General features: G+C 38.7%; 1 protein-coding gene across 1 annotated transcript in view; it reads right to left on the bottom strand.

The window, feature by feature from the left end:
* DOK6 (docking protein 6) overlaps positions 1-19,641 on the bottom strand; it is a 383,598-nt gene that overhangs the window by 249,909 nt on the left and 114,048 nt on the right. Inside the window, exon 2 of the mRNA XM_040264342.1 lies at positions 4,490-4,597. Coding sequence (XP_040120276.1) covers positions 4,490-4,597 — 108 coding nt within the window. The remainder of the gene's footprint in view (positions 1-4,489; positions 4,598-19,641) is intronic.

Raw genomic sequence — 19,641 nt, 5'->3', positions numbered from 1 at the left:
ATCAAAACTGGTCTAACTTCATGGTATTACTGTGCAATCACCAAAGAAAAAATAAGATAAAATTTCTGAAAGGAAATTTAAATCACTAGGAAACAAAATTAGGCTCTCAAATGCTGTGAAGGATAAGTTGTAATAACAGAAAACTTTAATCTTCATAACACACCCACCAGAAAAGTACATTTTAGCTGTCACATACACTGAATCTAGTTATTAATGTGCTTTAGGAAGCTCCAAGCTACAGTCAGTGATATCTGTTTAGTTATTTATTAGAAGATGAACCATTCCTATTCTCACTGTGCTCCACAGGATCTTTCGTGATTCAATTTTCACAGACTGGAGAAAGCTCACATACATAAATTGTATATGTTTTAAAAGCGTTAGTGATAGTTTTCTAACATTAATTTTTATTTAACCCATTTATATCTACAGTCATTTTCTTTCTTTTTTTTTTTTTTTTGTTAAAATGAAAGCTCTCTGGTTCTCTTAAAGACCAAACCCTATCATTATACAAAGGAAACATCTAATCATCACATCTTTGGTCTACTAGATTATTCCCACTGGCATACAAGGATATTAAATACATTTCATATTTTAAAAACAACTGTTATACACAGGCTCAATTTTACAGCAAAACATCTTGAAAATAATTGCCTGGGTTGCTGTTTGTTTCTTGCCCCTCAATCTCATGTAAGCTACTCCAAGTGAAATTAGTCCCCATATTTCATTGAAAAAATTCTTGGCAAAGCCATCAAAGACCATGTTATAAATCCAACAGTCCCTTTTCTGTCACCTTTCTCAATCTCTACAACTAGACACAGATGACCATTTGTTCAGAATTTTAAAAAAATGTATGTTCAAATGTTTTTAGCACAGTTTTCTCTTAGTTTCCAATGGTCTACCCTTCAAGTTATTCTTCTGCTCTTACTGCCTGCTGTTCTCAGCTTTCTCTCCTGGACCCTCCACCTCTGCTAATCCTTTACGTGTTGGAATGTTAATTATCTCCTTTTCCTTCATTTTCTCCTAATGACATTTTATCCAGTGCTCCAGAGTAAAGTACTATCAACATGCCAATGACAGTCAAATGAATAACTTTAACAGTGACATTTCTCCCACCCAAGCCCACATCTGTTTATCTAATTGACTACTTGACATTTTAGTTTGAATACCTAATATACATTTCAAATTTAACAGATGCTAAGTGAAATCTTCTGATTTGTACTCAAAGGCTGCTCTTCTGTCTTCCTCATCTTCATAAAATGTACCATTCCTCATCTCTGTTGCTCAAGTACATGAGTCCAACCCTTCATTTACACACTACATTTAATCCATAAGTACTTCCAGTCTGTTTTCACAAATTATACCCAAAATTTGTCCTTTAACCTCCAACTTCAATACTATCAAATTCATTGAAATTACCATCATTTCTAGTCTAGATGAATAATGGCCAGTATTTGCTAAATTAACCATACGACTCTTTGTCTAGTTTTGGTTTTCGGTTTTGGTTTTATCAGTCTGATAAAGTGAGTTTGAAAGGGTTTCTTCTTTATATTTTCCTTAAGAAATTATGTGGATTCTTTTTTCACTTTAAATATGTTATAGTATTAATTAACAAGTGAAATGATATGGAGATCAAGATTTTTTGGTAGGAATATTATTGAACTATAAGTTAAAAGTTTTTATTAGATCTTGAACTACTGAATAAGCCTGGGTGGTTTGTGTCTTTCAAGGAGTTTGACTATTTCATTTAATTTGTCAAAAATTTAAAATCATATTTGCTCACAATATACTCTTATTATCCTTTTAATAGTTGTAGAATTTGTAGTGGATAACCCATCTACTCATCCCAGTCTTTGATTTTTTAAAATATTTTTTTCTTGATAAATTTGGTTAACAGTTTATCAAGTAAATTTTTTTTTTTTAAAAAGAAGCAGCTATGGACTTTATAAAATTTCCTTATTATTACTTTGCTTTTTATTTCATTGATATTTTCTCCTCCATTTATTGTTTCTTTGTAATGTAAAAACTTACAGATATACATTTCCCTGTAATTACTCATGTAGTTCTATATTCCACACATGTTGATACTTGTATTTTATGATTTTTGAGTTTAGAATATTTGCTAATAGCCTCTGTGACTACTGCATTTCCTTTTTGATTATTACCCCTTGGAATATGCTAATTCCCAAATAATTAGAGTTTACTTGATAATACCAACTTCTAATTTAAATTATTTATGGTCAGAGAACACATTCTTTATGACTTCAACTCTTTTCAATTTATTAAGACTTGCTCATATTGAATTAAAGTTATCTGCATATGTGTGTCTTTTCACTGGAATACAAACTCTTTCAGGGTATGTATATCTCAGTATCCCCAGTGAAGAGCCCAGGGCAAGGTATAAATCAGATGCCTTATTTCAGTCTAAACTATTAACCCTAATAAGTGGTTATAATACTGGAATGTTGCCATTTGTCAAGTAAAAGATGGCTGAGTATGAGGACTCTAGACGCACTGGCTAGAGAGTGGGCAGCCAGGGTACATCAATGACCAGCAGGCAAGTGTTCTGACCAGGAATCCACAGAACATACACTATGCTTAGTCTTTCAAAATTTTACTCAAAAACTAAATGTCACAGACATACCTGGTAGTTTCTTATTAAGTCAGGTTTAAAACTACTGCCACAATCTTTATCATCATACAAAATATCAGCATGACTTCAGGCTACAAATATCTTTTCCTCTAAAGACAGACATGTGATATAACGATTTTAAAATCCATGTACTCAAGAGAAAACCAAACTCCCATGAGCTTATAAGTGTTTTGGCAGGAACTTAAACTTGGATTCTCCAGTTATAAATGTGTATTAATATATAGAATACCTCATAGAGAGTTAAAGAAGTTCACATTTTAAGCCTTATGATATAGGTTCAAGTCTAACACAAATGACTGCTAGCTATTTGTGTAATACAATTGGTTAGCACCTGATTGCTGAATAATCTATTTGTAATAGATTTTACCTTTTAGAGCAGTTTTATGTTCACTGCAATACTGAGCGGAAATTACAGAGATTTCCCTTTTACTGCCTGCCCCCATATGCATGTGGGCTTCCCAGGTGGTGCAGTGGTAAAGAATCCACCTGTCAATGCAGGAGACACAAGAGATGCAGGTTCAATCCCCGAGTCAGGAAGATCCCCTGGAGGAGTGCATGGCAACTCACTCCAGCATTCTTGTCTGGAGAGGACCATGGACAAAGGAGCCTGGAGGGCTACAGTCCATGAGGTCGCAAGAGTCGGATATGACTGAGCACACACACACACAGACAGCCTCTCCCATTAGCAACATCCTCACCAGATGGCACATTTGTTATAACTCATGAATGAATCTGCTTTAATATAACATAATCACCCAAAGTTCATATGTTATAGCAAGGTTCACTCTTGGTGGTGTCTATTTTATGGCTTTGGACAAATGTATAATGGCACACATTCACTGTTATAATAAAGGGTAGTTTCACTCTCCTAGAAACCTTTGTTGTTCAGTTGCTAAGCTGTGCCCAACTTTTACGACCCCAAGGACTGCAGCAAGCCAGGGCTTCCCTGTTCTTCACAAAAAATCCTTGGTGCTATGCTTATTTAGCCCTGCCATGCTCCTCATCCCTGGAATGCACTCTATCTTTTAATAAAAGAAGAAATAAGAACTATATATCACAGAAAATAAGTTCCACAGACTCATTACAGTATTCGGGGTAACTTATTCTTTGTTACTGCCATGAAGGAATTAAGGTCTTCCCTGAGTTTATGTGGGCATTCTGTCAAAAAGCAACACTGCTCCACAGTTCTGCATTCTGATCATGAATCCTCCACCTTACTATCAAATACCTAACTCATTTTGACATTATCACCAGAGATAACTTTCAGCAGCACATTCAGCATCATTCTATGGTGATTTCTTACATATTTTTAACTTTCAACTCATACTCATATATTTTTAGGAAATTGATATTTGACTCATAGGATTTATGCCACATCTCTACATATCAGCATGCACAACGATCGCTTTCTTGTTAAGCTGTAAACATCAAGTGCTTTGTACATTAACAGTGTCATTAACACTGCTCACACCAGCCTCAAAAGTTTTATCTCCTAAACATTGCCCACAGTTAAAATCAAAGTAACAAATGCACAATTAACCTGAACAGAGGGAAACTGCCTACTCAGCACCTTGGGAAATGATCTGGTTGAGTTATGAGGCATCTCATTTTGCAAAGTAGCAATAAAAATGAGCCTTTCATTTTGCAGAGGTACCACTGGCATTTACAGTAGATGATTAAAATAAAGGAGAAAAATAACTTGCATTTTATCAGCACAGGGACGTTTTATCCTAGCCATGCATTATGGCCTCTGCAGATTTTATCTATCAAAAGAAATGTCTCCACAGTTGTTGCCAACGGTCCAGTTATTCCCCAGAGATTCCAGAGACCATGACTTACCTTATGAAAGTTCCTGAAATATGCTGCCTTCTCATCGGGAAATTTTTCTAGCCTTCTGGGTCCTTTACTAGATGCCTTCTTGAAAACCAACCAGCAACGTCTGAAAATCTGAAAGGAAATACAGGAATCTTATTCTTTCTCTTTTTACATGCATTTAGTAGTATCAGAGGTTTATCTATTCAACTAAGCCAGTGGGAATAAATTGTTTTAAATGCACTTGTTTTACAGAGAGAAAAAATTGGGATCATAGGCATGTTATTCTTTCAAATATCAGCAAAACTTTAAAACCATATTAAATATAAAATTTTATGTGAAAAAATTTTGTGTTGTGAGATTTTCAGGGCACTGGTTCCAATCCTCTTCAATCTAATTAAATCATCTGGGTATCAACACCATATAAAATTCTTACCATTCTAGTGACGCACAATTCTGTTTTCCATGATAATGAAGTAACAATTGACTAACTTAAGTACTTTCATAATGCTCAATTTACTATTTTTGGAGAGGCATTACATTTAAAAATTAACTTATCTTGTACTATTAATTTTAAAAAACCTAAACACTCATATATTACTTTAGAAAATGAAAGAGATGTTTGTTATAATGGATACATCTGTTTCATCCTTTATATTTTCATAGCAACTAGTATTTATTAAGTTCTTATTGGTGCAATAAGCATTTTAAAATAAATTTTAAATAAATTTAAAAATTTAGACATATTTAATCCTCATATTCACTATATGAGGTTGCCAGCACTTGAGGATAAAGATAGTTAAAAGTATCAGGATTTGAACATACATCTGTCTGAACAAACATCTCTTCAGCTTTAGTTTAAAAAAAAAATAGAGCTATGTATTACACAAACACAGGCCCTTCTCTCTGGACTTCCTCCTGACTTACAGGACTGATTCTTACACTATCAACTCATGCTACCCTTATCACCCTCCCTCCAAAGGCATGTTCAAGGCAAAGTAATTAAAAGAGTCTCCTTTTCAACCACCGAAGAGGTCCAAAAATACAAATTTCCTATTTCAAAGTCTTATAAAATACATATTTTTGCGGGAGTTAATACTCTCCATTGCCGGAAAATCAGATCACTCTATTTCTTTTCTATGTCTTTATTTAAACTGCAAAGTGGCTATGCACGTGCAGGTTAAGTAGCTTCAGTCGTGTTTGACTCTTTGCAACCCTACGGACTGTAGCCCTCCAGGCTCCTCTGTCCATGGGATTTTCCAGGCAAGAAAACTGGAGTGGGTTGCCATGCCCGTCTCCCGGGGATCTTCCCGATCCAGGGATCGAAGCGGCATCTTTAGGTCTCCTATACTGGCAAGCAGCATCTTCACCACTAGCGCCACCTGGGAACTAGTACAGGCCAGATACTGTAATTCCTCTGGAGTGTGCATTGTTTGTTTTTCACTAGAAGACAGTCTTTACCCTGTTCAAAGGCACTCAGAACAGTCACGTGAAGACCTTTTCATCATAAAAGCAGAATAAACAGAATAATGATTCAAATACACAATTTCACTTTACTCTTGCCAGCTTTTCCAGCTCCTTCCTGGTGGCTTTGCAAAGTGAGTGAAGGGCAGCCCCGGGCTTCCAGCACATCTGACTCCATCTCTTCTCCACCAGGTGGAGATGTGTCTCCTCCCATCACAAGTCTCCTAACCCCTCACTGGAAACAAGGAGTTAGCCTTTCAGAGCTCCAGCTCTTCTTTCTACATGCTTGTCCTTCACATGCAAAGTTCTAGTTATTTATTTGCTGACCCCTTATTAATCTCCATCCCAAAGTAAAACATTAGAAGATGTAATATAAATGTTGATAATAATATGATATCAGCATATGGTTTGTTGGATTCCTCAGCCCAATGTGATGGTTTGGAGGTGGGGCCCCTAGGGAGGTAATTAAGATTAGATGAGATCTTGAGGGTGGGGCCCTCAGGATGGGATTAGTGTCCTAATGGGTTATGTCCTTATGTAAAGAATCTGCCTGCAGGATACCACCTGCAGGGCAGGAGACTCAGGTTCGATTCCTAGGTCAGGAAGATCCCCTGGAGAAGGAAATGGCAACCCACTCCAGTATTCTTGCCTGGAAAATCCCATGGACAGAGGAGTCTGGCAGGCTATAGTCCATGGAGTTGCAAAGAGTAGGACATGACTGAGCACCTAAATCATCACCATCAAGACAAGACACCAGAGAGCATGCCCTCTCTCCATGCCCTCACAGAGAGGTCACGTGGGCATGTGGTGAGATGGCGGCTGTGGGCAAGCCAGGAAGAGGGCTCTCCTTAGAACCTGACCACACTGGCCCTTGATCTTGGACTTCTAGCCCCCAGAACTGTGAAAAAAATAAATGTTTCTTGTTTATGTCACCCAGTCTACAGCATTGCATTACGGCAGCCCACAATGACTAAGACAGATACTTCTCCAGATTTTGTTTTATTAGCAGAGTAGTAGTCATAGTAGTATTGTGAAAGTGAAAAACAGTTACATGAATCTGAGTAGAAATCTGAGAGATTGGAGGTATATAAATAAACATATCATTTGCAAAGTGGGACATATATAGATTGTTAGTGGGGCATATATAGATTATTAGTATTTATCTCTTGATTATTTTTAGTGGGTTGGGAATTCTAGTTGAGGTAGAAAGATCCTGTTTGAACGGAATTGAGACCCGAAACTCTGGTAATACAGTTTCTGTTCTTTCCTACAGAAGAATTATTTTCCTTGTACCCTGTGCACTTTATTGCTCAGGAACCATGGTGATGTTCAAATGAAGTCTTGTAATGTTCATGGAAATACACAAATACACTGACTGCAGTGTCCCAGCTATGGGGCAACACTATTTTCTGCTAAAGAGAGAGAGAAACATTGTCAGAAGGCATAAGTATTTCCATTTAGGCACTCGATACTGCTATAGAACAAATCTGATAACGGATAATAAGGGGAAATAGATTTGGTATTTTCGATAGTATCTTATCTCTTTGCTATTACGTTAACAGGCAACCACATATAGATAAAACTGATTGCTAAAGACCTGATGTAATAGACTGTTTACCAAGCAAAGGCCCTCAGGTTATTATTTCCTTGCTTTGGGATAATTCTAGATTTATAAAACACTAGCAAAGATGTAAAAGATTTCACCCAACTTCTCCTAATATTAACATCCTCAATAAACATGATACATTTTTCTAAAACTGAGAAATAAACATTGGTAAAATGCTATTATCGAAAATACAGATTCTTTTCAGAAATCAGTTTTTTCCCACCAATGTCCTATTTCGCTTTGGGTCCAGTCCAGGGTTTCCCTGGTGGCTTAGAGGTGAAGAATCCGCCTGCCAATGCAGGAGACACAGGTTTGATCCCTGGTCAGGAAGATCTCTGGAGAAGGAAATGGCAACCGCTCCAGTATTCTTGCCTGGGAAATCCCATGGACAGTGGAGCCTGTCCATGAGGTCTCAAAAGAGTCAGATGTGGCTTAGCGACTGAACACCAACCAGATATCCATGCTGGACTCAGTTTCCTGTCTCCTTGTGTGTGGACAGTGCTCAGCTGTATCTGGCTGAACCCGTGGACCCTCTAGGCTCCTCTGGCCATGGGATTCTCCAGGCAAGAATACTGGAGTGGGTTGCTATTTCCTACTCCAGGGGATCTTCCTGACCCAGGGATCAAACCTGTGTCTCTTATGTCTCCTGAATTGGCAGGCGGGTTCTTTGCCACTGCGCCACCTGGGCTTCCTGTCTCCTCCCCTGTCTCCTTAGTCTCCTCTGATCTTTGATAGTTTCTCAGCTTTTTTACTTTTTATGGCCCTGACAGTATGGAAGACTATTGGTCAGGCATTTTGCAAAAAAGTTCCTCAATTTCTGTTTATCTCAATAAAATTATTTTTGATATTTCAAAAGTCTAATGAAAATCTCACAATAAAGTGATTAAAATAAAATAATTTACTGGGAAAAATAGTACAAATTATCACGACTGTGGACTAGTTATATTTTGATGTTTATTTGATTTTTAAATTATTTCATAAATGCTAATAAATGCAGAGGGTTTCATTTTTGGCTTTTATTGTCTTATGTTTTTTTCAAAACATTTTGCTTTGTGATGGGAGTCAGATAATAAAAAGGGACTTGGTGCTGAGAATTTGTAAGTGCCATTCTGTGTCAATGTGAAGTCAAATTCAGCACGAGTCAGCACTCTGAAAGCCACCTTCAGACCAGAAACACGCAATTCGTGGGAGCATGAGGAAATCACCTCTCTGTTCCTCTTTACCAAGCAAGATTTCAAAGTGTGCTATGCTCTGCTTTAGGCCCTATAGCTGATGCCTGATATGATTATGTTGGCAAAATTCTGGAGATGAGCAGCAAAAATGACTGCTTTAGTCCAGGAGGGCTGTAAGCTCTTGTGGCACAGTGGTAAAGAATCTGCCTGCAATGCAGGAGACTCGGGTTCCATCCTTGGGTTGGCAAGATCTGCTGAAGAAGGAAATAGCAGCCCACTCTAGTATTCTTGCCTGGAGAATTCCATAGACAGAGGAGCCTGGCAGCCTACAGTCCATGGGGTCACAGAGTCAGACATAACTGAGCAACTAACACTTAGACCTCCAGGAAATCACTCCTCTGAAAAGAAAAAATAAAGGAATAGGTTTTATTTTGCTTATTTTTTGAGTGCATGAAAGAGATCCATACTAATTAAATAGGTATTTTTATTTTTGTTCCATGAGACAGGACATACGTCCGTGCCCTTCATCAGCAGCGTGTGGGCGGACAGATACTGCTTGGCTTTTCAAGGGCATGTGGAACATGCAGGGACCATTTGGCTGGTTACCGACAGGATTAATTGCCTGCAGGAAGATTCACCTTCTCACGAGTCCTGTCCCTTCTCAGAAGACATGCCTGCCATTGCTATTCAAGATGCTGCTTCATTCTCTCCTGGGGAATTAACCCATATCACCTTCTCATTCAGAGCTATCTCCTAAACATGTCAGTGGTCTCACCAAACAGGCTCCTGGGTACCTTTCAGGTTTTCCTTCTAGAAAATTCCATCTTGCTGCCAGGAGTGCAGGAATCCCCAGGATGCAAAACTGCTCCACACCTCAGTTTTCTACCGCATTGGCCAGCCAGCCAACTTGCCAATGTCAAATACCCTCTGGATTCCCTGCCACCTGATGAAAACCCTCTTACCTCATAGCAATCTCTTTCTTTCATGCTGTCTCCTCTCCAAAGTGGATTTTACACAAAGGGTATCCTTTTTCCATTTAAGACTCACTGTGATGTAGGCGGTTTGATTTCTTGGCTGGAGTTCCTAGCCATAACGATGCTATTTACCCAGAATCCATTCCTAAGATTTAACTTGACTAAAAATTGGATCTAATGGGCCTGTTCCATCACAAGATGGTGACCTAATGAACTCTGTACTTCAGGTAGGATTTTGGTTAAAACACTTGGGGGAATTTTTCATTATACAAGTTGTCAAATGTGAGGGTCCATTGCCCCAAATGGACTGATAGACATTTCATTTCTGGGGATTTCAGAGAATACTGAAGACAGCGGCATATCCAGAGCATCTTATATTTGTTTTCCCTTCTGAAAGCAAGATACTATATATATGATTACTTGGGCTATAGGATTCAATTGTTTACTTATAACTGCATATAAGATGACTACATCAAGACAACAAATAAACAACCAAATAACTAAAGCCCATTCAGGAATAGTTACTGCAGGCTCATGCTATGAATAAATTCAATTACTTAGTCCTGAGTCTTTGTGCTCTCACAAAACGTATATGGTACTATGAAAGACACACTGTGTTTTTGCAAAAACAGTTAATATACAGGATTAAGCTTAATGCACAGATGAGTTTAGCTTCAGCTATCTTTTCAGTAGGGATATGAACTTTCAATACTGACTTATGTTTAATTGCTGTCAAATATATACCAATATTAGAATCAATCTCAACCATTCATTCATTCAAAAAAATACTTGAGAGCTCTTTGTTCCCTGGATATAGTAGTAAAAAAAAAAATACAGATTAAAACAGTAACAGCAACCAAAAGCACAAAACTTTCTGCCCTTATGGAAAAAGAATTTCTGCCTCTTGGAACATCCATTCAACTGGGTAGCCAGATGATGGTAGACAAATAAGTGCATTTGTAAATAGTATTTTTCAGTTGTGCTAAGTGCTATGGAGGAGTGGCAAGGGCAGGCTCACCCATGAGCCCACATTTCAGCAGTAGAGTAAGTGAGAAAGGGTGATGCAGACATTTGGGGAAAAGGTGCTTCAGTAAGACAAAACTGTAAGAGCAAACGCCCTAATGAGGGAGTCTGCCTGAACTATTATTCCAAGAACTGCAAAGAGCCAGTATGGAGGGCAGTGAACCACAGTAAGGATTGTAGGAAATAAGAAAAATATGGGAGAGCCAGGTCAGGAAAGATCTCAGCTTTAAGAATTCAATCGGATTAATCAACTCTCTAAGTTATAGTAGATGTTCTTAAACTGAAGTCTAAGCAAATTTAGGATTATAAATTAAACAAAAGTCACAAACAGAATGAAATTTAAAAAACAGAGGTACAGGGTCAGAAATCTTAGGCATTTCAGATTGATTTCTCTTAAATGCCTAGATTTTTCAAGGCACATGTCATCTCTAAACTGTAAGACCTGCAGTTGTCAATTTGCAGTGTCTATAGTCCTGTGGCTTCTGGATGTCCAGAGAACAGTCTACTAGAATCAAGTATAGCCACTGTGAGTCCTCCTTTGTATACACTTGCAACTCTGGATATAGCTCACAGCCTACTGAGTTCCCTGAAACAAATGCAGTGGCTCTCTGATAAATGTAAACCCAAAGGGTTTTCTCTAACTGTGAACAGATTAGAAATACTTAAGAATACAAAAGCAGTGAAAAGAGGTGAGCCAAAGGTAACTTTAAAGGTTTTATAAGGGGAATCCTGGTGGCTCACACAGTAAAGAATTCACCTGCAATGCAGGAGACCTCGCTTTGATCCCCCAGTCAGGAAGATTCCCTGGAGAATGGAACGGCAACCCACTCCAGTATTCTTGCCTGAAGAATTCTATGGACAGAGGAGCCTGGCGGGCTACAGTTCATGGGGTCCCAAATAGTCAGACAAGACTGAGCAACTCACACTTTTAAGCAGCCCACAGTGTAAAAAAGCAGAGTATATTTTTGGGGATGGGGAGATGTAAATACATTTTCTTAAATATCCATAAGTCTAAATACATTCATTTTTATCTGTAACTTAATTTAGCAAAAAGCTAATATCTCATAAAATATAAGAATTCATATCACTAATTCAAAGATTGTTTTCATTAATATTTTAGTGTTTTAAAAATACTTCTACTGGCCATTTCTGTTTTAGATTATATAATATTTGACTGTAAAAAGCAGAGATCATTAAGGATGAGAGGAAGCAGTGTATATGGCTATCCATTTATGTTTATATATAAATGCATTTGCCCTTACATCTATTTGCCTTTTAAAATCTCAGTTTACATATGTATATAAATAATACATATAAATATGCAGCAATCTCTATATAAACACTCACCTATTTAAATATAAACCACAGAACAAAGAAATTAAAAACTTCTTTCCTTTCTCCTTGGAGCATAACTTAAGTTTAATTTTAAAAGAGAAAGTTCTCACCAATTTTGTTTACTCAAAACTTTGCACCATTCACCACTGTTAGATGCAAAATATAAATATTGCTATCCATTAACAGTGAAATATGTATATCTCATTTTTTCTCATTTCATGGTTGGAAAGTCAAAAATAAGTGTTCATCTTTTCTGTTTCTATTGTCTTGCTTTCTCTTTATCTTAATAATCCAGAAGAACAGTTGGAAATTCACAAAAGGCAAACGATGATTCCCCCAAGTCTCACCATTGCCAATTTTTGTGGAGGCCAACTGTTTTTTGTTTTCCTCCTGAATATACATAGTCCTCTCTACTACATTTGTCTACCAGGCCATCCATGAAATGCTGGGAGAGAATACACACATGGTTGAGAGTCACAGCCAGAAACGAAACACTTCACAGCAGCACCAAGGTTTAGGTGGAGAGTGTGAAATTGTCATCATCATGAGAATGAAAACCAGTTGTAGAGCAGACCTGGGACGCAGTAACCCAAGCAGGTGGCAATTTTTAGAAACCAATACAGGGCTGGAAGGATATCTACAATTATTAACCCTCTCTTCTTGCTCCCCACTTTCAGACATGATACAGAACAAAATACCCTTGCTCTTTGCTCAAAATCTCCAGGAAAGAACCATGTCTTCTGGCTTTTAGTTTATCTAAAATCAGAGTAACTCTTTGGCTCTATCAACTTAGTTTTTGGAAACTGATGGTGTTTTGTTTTCATCAGTCAGCTGTAGAGGCATAACGCTACTGTAAGTGAAAACTATATTCTCAGGTACAACCTGTATGCTTCTGTTTTATGGACTCAGTTACTATGGGGCTAAGGAAGTACAGGTCAAACATGCAAATCACAGCTCAAAATATTTCCTCTTCAGTTTACTTCTCCTTTCAGGTTTTTTATTATATTTCCTCCACATGTTAACCATATTTTTAGTCACATAAGCTTCAGATCTTGGTGCTCTCATTAATTGTCCCCTTTACCTGCACCATCTCAAAATCTGCAGGTAAAATACAAAAACGAGAGGCTCTTGTGATGTAGTAAGAATGGGCTGAATTGAGGAAAACACACACACACACACACAAACACACACACACAAACATACCCCCTTAGGAAAGAAACAAAAGATATACATACAAACGGCAGAAGACTTTAAAAGCCAAAGAGAGTTTTCATTACATGCAGCAGAAAATGGACTAAACAGTTTCACATACACATACCCCCTTAGGAAAGAAATAAAGGATATAAATACAAATGGCAGAAGACCTCAAAAGTCAAAGAGAGTTTTCATTTAATGCAGCAGAAAACGGAGACAACAGTTTCATTAAGGGAGTGATATTATGGGACTAATATTTTTAAATATTAGATCAGTAGCAGGGTTAATATAATGGTGCCCTCAGTAGCTCAGTTACGTCCGACTCTTTGTGATCCCAGGGACTGTAGCCCACCGGGCTCCTCTGTCCATGGAATTTTCAGGCAAGAATACTATAGCAGGATGCCATTTCCTTCTCCAGGGGATCTTTATGACCCAGGGATCAAATGACAATAGAATAATTTCTTTAGATAATCAGTACATTCACACCAGAGGAGATGACAACTCAGCCACTATTGAGGGCAGCAGAGAGAGACAAGATGAAATCCAACATGAAAAATATTACAGGAAAAATTTGAACTTCATAATAAACTTAATACAAGTGAAGAATTAAAGATATATCTAAGTTTTTATACCTAGATGGCTAAGTGAATGATGGCATTTAAGCAACTGTCACAAAACCTAGAAATGAGTTCAGTTTTAGTTCAGTTCAGCCGCTCAGTCGTGTCCGACTCTTTGCGACCCCATGAACTGCAGTACGCAAAGCCTCCCTGTCCATCACCATCTCCTGGAGTTCGCTCAGACTCACGTCCGTCGAGTCAGTGATGCCATCCAGACATCTCATCCTCAGTCGTCCCTTTCTCTTCCTGCCCCCAATCCCTCCCAGCATCAGAGTCTTTTCCAATGAGTCAACTCTTTGCATGAGGTGGCCAAAGTACTGGAGTTTCAGCTTTAGCATCATTCCTTCCAAAGAAATCCCAGGGCTGATCTCCTTCAGAATGGACTGGTTGGATCTCCTTGAAGTCCAAGGGACTCTCAAGACTCTTCTCCAACACCACAGTTCAAAAGCATCAATTCTTTGGTGCTCAGCCTTCTTCACAGTCCAACTCTCACATCCATACATGACCACAGGAAAAACCAGAGCCTTGACTAGACGGACCTTACTCGGCAAAGTAATGTCTCTGCTTTTGAATATTCTATCTAGGTTGGTCATAACTTTTCTTCCAAGGAGTAAGCGTCTTTGAATTTCATGGCTGCAGTCACCATCTGCAGTGATTTTGGAGCCCCCCAAAATAAAGTCTGACACGGTTTCCACTGTTTCCCCATCTATTTCCCATGAAGTGATGGGACCAGATGCCATGATCTTCATTTTCTGAATGTTGAGCTTTAAGCCAACTTTTCACTCTCCTCTTTCATGTTCATCAAGAGGCTTTTTAGTTCCTCTTCACTTTCTGCCATAAAGGTGGTGTCATCTACATATCTGAGGTTATTGATATTTCTCCCGGCAATCTTGATTCCAGCTTGTGCTTCTTCCAGTCCAGCGTTTCTCATGATGTACTCTGCATATAAGTTAAATAAGAAGGGTGACAATATACAGCCTTGACGTACTCCTTTTCTTATTTGGAACCAGTCTGTTGTTCCACGTCCAGTTCTAACTGTTGCTTCCTGACCTGCATACAGATTTCTCAAGAGGCAGGTTAGGTGGTCTGGTATTCCCATCTCTTTCAGAATTTTCCACAGTTTATTGTGAACCACACAGTCAAAGGCTTTGGCATAGTCAATAAAGCAGAAAGAGATGTTTTTCTGGAACTCTCTTGCTTTTTCCATGATCCAGCGGATGTTGGCAATTTGATCTCTGGTTCCTCTGCCTTTTCTAAAACCAGCTTGAACATCAGGGAGTTCACGGTCCAAGTATTGCTGAAGCCGGACTTGGAGAATTTTGAGCATTACTTTACTAGCATGTGAGATGAGTGCAATTGTGCGGGAGTTTGTGCATTCTTTGGCATTGCCTTTCTTTGGGATTGTAATGAAAACTGACCTTGCCAGTCCTGTGGCCACTGCTGAGTTTTACAAATTTGCTGGCATATTGAGTGCAGCACTTTCACAGCATCATCTTTCAGGGTTTGAAACAGCTCAACTGGAATTCCATCACCTCTACTAGCTTTGTTCATAGTGATGCTTTCTAAGGCCCACCTGACTTCACATTCCAACATGTCTGGTTCTAGATTAGTGATCACGTCATCATGATTATCTGGGTCGTGAAGATCTTTTTTGTACAGTTCTTCCATGTATTCTTGCCACTTCTTCTTAATATCTTTTGCTTCTGTTAGGTCCATATCATTTCTGTCCTTTATCGAGCCCATCTTTGCATGAAATGTTCCCTTGGTATCTCTAATTTTCCTGAAGAGATCTCTAGTCTTTCCCATTCTGTTGTTTTCCTCTATTTCGTTGCATTGATCACTGAAGAAGGCTTTCTTATCTCTTCTTGCTATTCTTTGGAACTCTGCATTCAGATGCTTATATCTTTCCTTTTCTCCTTTGCTTTTTGCCTCTCTTCTTTTCACAGCTATTTGTAAGAACTCCCCAGACAACCATTTTGCTTTTTTGCATTTCTTTTCCACGGGGATGGTCTTGATCCCTGTCTCCTGTACAATGTCACAAACCTCATTCCATAGTTCATCAGGCACTCTATCTATCAGATCTAGGCCCTTCAATCTATTTCTCACTTCCACTGTATAATCATAAGGGATTTGATTGAGGTCATACCTGAATGGTCTAGCGGTTTTCCCTACTATCTTCAATTTAAGTCTGAATTTGGCAATAAGGAGTTCACGATCTGAGCCACAGTCAGCTCCTGATCTTGTTTTTGTTGACTGTATACAGCTTCTCCATCTTTGGCTGCATAGAATATAATCAATCTGATTTTGGTTTTGACCATCTAGTGATGTCCACGTGTAGAGTCTTCTCTTGTGTTGTTGGAAGAGGGTGTTTGCTATGACCAGTGCGTTTTGGGATTGGAATGAACAAAACTTGGCAAAACTCTATTAGTCTTTGCCCTCCTTCATTCCGCATTCCAAGGCCAAATTTGCCTGTTACTCCAGGTGTTTCTTGACTTGCTACTTTTGCATTCCAGTCCCCTATAATGAAAAGGAGATCTTTTTTGGGTGTTAGTTCTAAAAGGTCTTGTAGGTCTTCATAAATCCATTCAACTTCAGCTTCTTCAGCGTTACTGGTTGGAGCATAGACTTGGATAACTGTGATATTGAATGGTTTGCCTTGGAGATGAACAGAGATCATTCTGTCGTTTTTGAGATTGCATCCAAGGACTGCATTTCGGAGTCTTTTGTTGACCATGATGTTTTAGATATGCTGTTTAATATGATATTTAAACAACTGTGCTACCAAAACTGTTCTGAACAAAGTTAAAAACTGCAGTCTTCTGCAAAATTGATGCTTTCCACACTTTCTAAGAATAGCTTCTCACCATTAAACTATATCTTCCTTGTGAAAACGGAAAACTTCAGTTTCTGGACATAAATTTGCAGACTCATTCAATGTTGATTCAACACCCAGTGCTTTTTTGAACACTTACTGCCTCTTTAAAACTATAAAGTGCAATATACTTAAAATGTTGAATCAGTAAACACGTTTCCATTACTTGTTTCAAATTGGTGTATCAACCTGACTTAAATCTACATACCTGTGAACTGTCTTGAATAAAACGTTTAAACCCAGCATAGAATTATTCCATGCGTCTTGTTATCCACTGTTTTTTAAAGGTAATGGTGTTATTCAGATGTTGCTTTCAAATGAGGAATATATAGGAAGGTTTCAACTGATAAGACATGAGTTTTGTGGTAACAAATTTGATTATACCTGAAGGTACCCTTTCGTTGTAGGAAGGGGATCCCTTTCAGGGCCCGAAAGGGGCTCTTGTCTAACATTTGGGAATGAATTTCCAAGGAGAGCCACATGCTGACAAAGCAAGAGACTTCACTGGGAAGGGGCTCCCGACGAGCGGGGAGCCAGAGGGTAACGGAGCCCAGGGGGGCTGCTCCACCACGGGGCTCATGCTCTCCGGTTTTATGGTGATGGGGTTAGTTTCCAGGTCATCTCTGGCTGCTCGCTGACTCAGGGGCCTTCCTGGTGGCGCCTGCATCTCTCAGCCAAGGTGGACGCCAGTGAGGAGGATTCTGGGAGCTGACAGGATGTGTGGCGTCACCTTTTGACCTTTCCCAAATTCTCCCAGTTGGGGGTGGCTGAAGAAAAGTTATGACCAACCTAGACAGCATATTCAAAAGCAGAGACATTACTTTCCCGAGTAAGGTCTGTCTAGTCAAGGCTATGGTTTTTCCTGTGGTCATGTATGGATATGAGAGTTGGACTGTGAAGAAGGCTGAGCGCTGAAGAATTGATGCTTTTGAACTGTGGTGTTGGAGAAGACTCTTGAGAGTCCCTTGGACTGCAAGGAGATCCAACCAGTCCATTCTGAAGGAGATCAGCCCTGGGATTTCTTTGGAAGGAATGATGCTAACGCTGAAACTCCAGTACTTTGGCCACCTCATGTGAAGAGTTGACTCATTGGAAAAGACTTTGATGCTGGGAGGGATTGGAGGCAGGACGAGAAGGGGACAATAGAGGATGAGATGGCTGGATGGCATCACGGACTCGATGGACGTGATTCTGAATGAACTCCGGGAGATGGTGATGGACAGGGAGGCCTGGTGTGCTGCGATTCATGGGGTCGCAAAGAGTAGGACATGACTGAGTGACTGAACTAACACTGAGAGTTCTGTGTTCCTTACCAGGACCTCCTGTCATAAAATAACTCACATGAACGGTTCCTATGGTGCCTGGCCAGGGTCGGAGGCATCAGTCAGTGTGCTTCCCTTAACAGTTTAATTTCAGTCTGCCATAAATAGCTGTCAGATTTAATAATGAACTTAAAGAATTATGAAAATGTCGGTTGTAAGAGAAGTTCTGTAATGATCTTTAAGAAATTCCAGAACTTGTAGGGTCAGTAGTTACTAACCTTTAAGTTCTCATTTTCATATGTGTACCGCATATGACATATCCTGGGCTTCCCAGGTGGCGCTAGTGGTAAAGAACCTGCCTGCCAATTCAGGTTATGATGTTAACAGATGTGGGTTCAATCCCTGAGTCGGGAAGATTCCCTGGAAGAGGAAATGGCAACCCACTCCAGTATTCTTGCCTGGAGAATCCCATGGGCAGAGGAGCCTGGTGGGCTACAGTCATAAAGAGACACTTGTCTGAAGCAACTTAGCTCACACGCACACGATATATCTTAAAGTTAATGTACATCCTTCCAATCAAAAACTTTAATATATCAACTATATCTGTATACCTTTATTAACAACATTAATTAGTTTTTGTATTTCACATTGTGCAAGATAGTATAAAATGTTACATATGAAACATTATAAAACCTAACACTTCCAATTATATGACAGAGTTTGTTGATATACTATTTTGTTGTTGACATTCCTTGCTCTCAAGGGCTGGAAACCAGCCAGTGAGGAAGAATTACCCATTTATTCTGATAAACTGAAAACTTCAGCACAGCTACAACATTTCAGGTCTAAAAACTCAAGTGATGAGACAAAAAAAAAAAAAAAAAAGCTAATGAAGAGTGAAAAGAATGATCTGAAACTAACTTTCCTTCTAAAGCCTACAAAACCTACAGGCAACAAGGGGCTTGCTTGTCAGTATACCCACAAAGAACTCTTCAATCCAAGTGCTTAGTTATAAATAAACGTTTGCCTCCCAAACAGACTGTTTTGAAAATACCCATTTGAACCTTTGTATCCTTTCATTTTAAAATGAAATTTTGTCCAGAAATAAGTGATTTTTTTAAAAAAGATCAAGAATAAAGAAAGTATCAAGATCTAAACTAACTGGTTTTGAAAGTATGGGTTTCTTGAAGCCTTAGGTGTTAATCCACGCCCAGTAGCTGAACAGAAGCTTATTTCCTCATAGCATGGAAAAGACATGAAAGCTTCAGGAGTTTGAAAATCCAGGGAAGAAATAGCTTAAAGGGTGACTGATTGCAAATGTATAAAGCTCGTTTTGAAATGAAATGTCTTAAGTGAGAGGTTTTACTCAGAAAAGAAAATTAATTTCTTTGCAAAATGTACACAGTGTTTATCTACTTGACACTTTTTTTTTCCTACTTTACATTTTTGTGCCTCTCATGTGCCCTAATTTAATTTTAGCTGCTGTTTAAAAAATGTACTGGCTTTCTGTTTAGAGCTACGTAATTAGATTCGGATGCTCTTTTCTTGATTTAGTGTTATTTGAATTTTGTGGTTTAACCTGACTTTTTCTCTTTATTCAACATGTTGGGCATCACTTCAATCATGCAGCAGCAGCAACCTTGACTTTCAGTAACAGTGA

This window comes from Oryx dammah, unplaced genomic scaffold (assembly GCF_014754425.2).
Source record: "Oryx dammah isolate SB20612 unplaced genomic scaffold, SCBI_Odam_1.1 HiC_scaffold_22, whole genome shotgun sequence".
NCBI classification, from domain to species: Eukaryota; Metazoa; Chordata; class Mammalia; order Artiodactyla; family Bovidae; genus Oryx; species Oryx dammah.
This window is presented reverse-complemented; position numbering and strand designations above follow the sequence as displayed.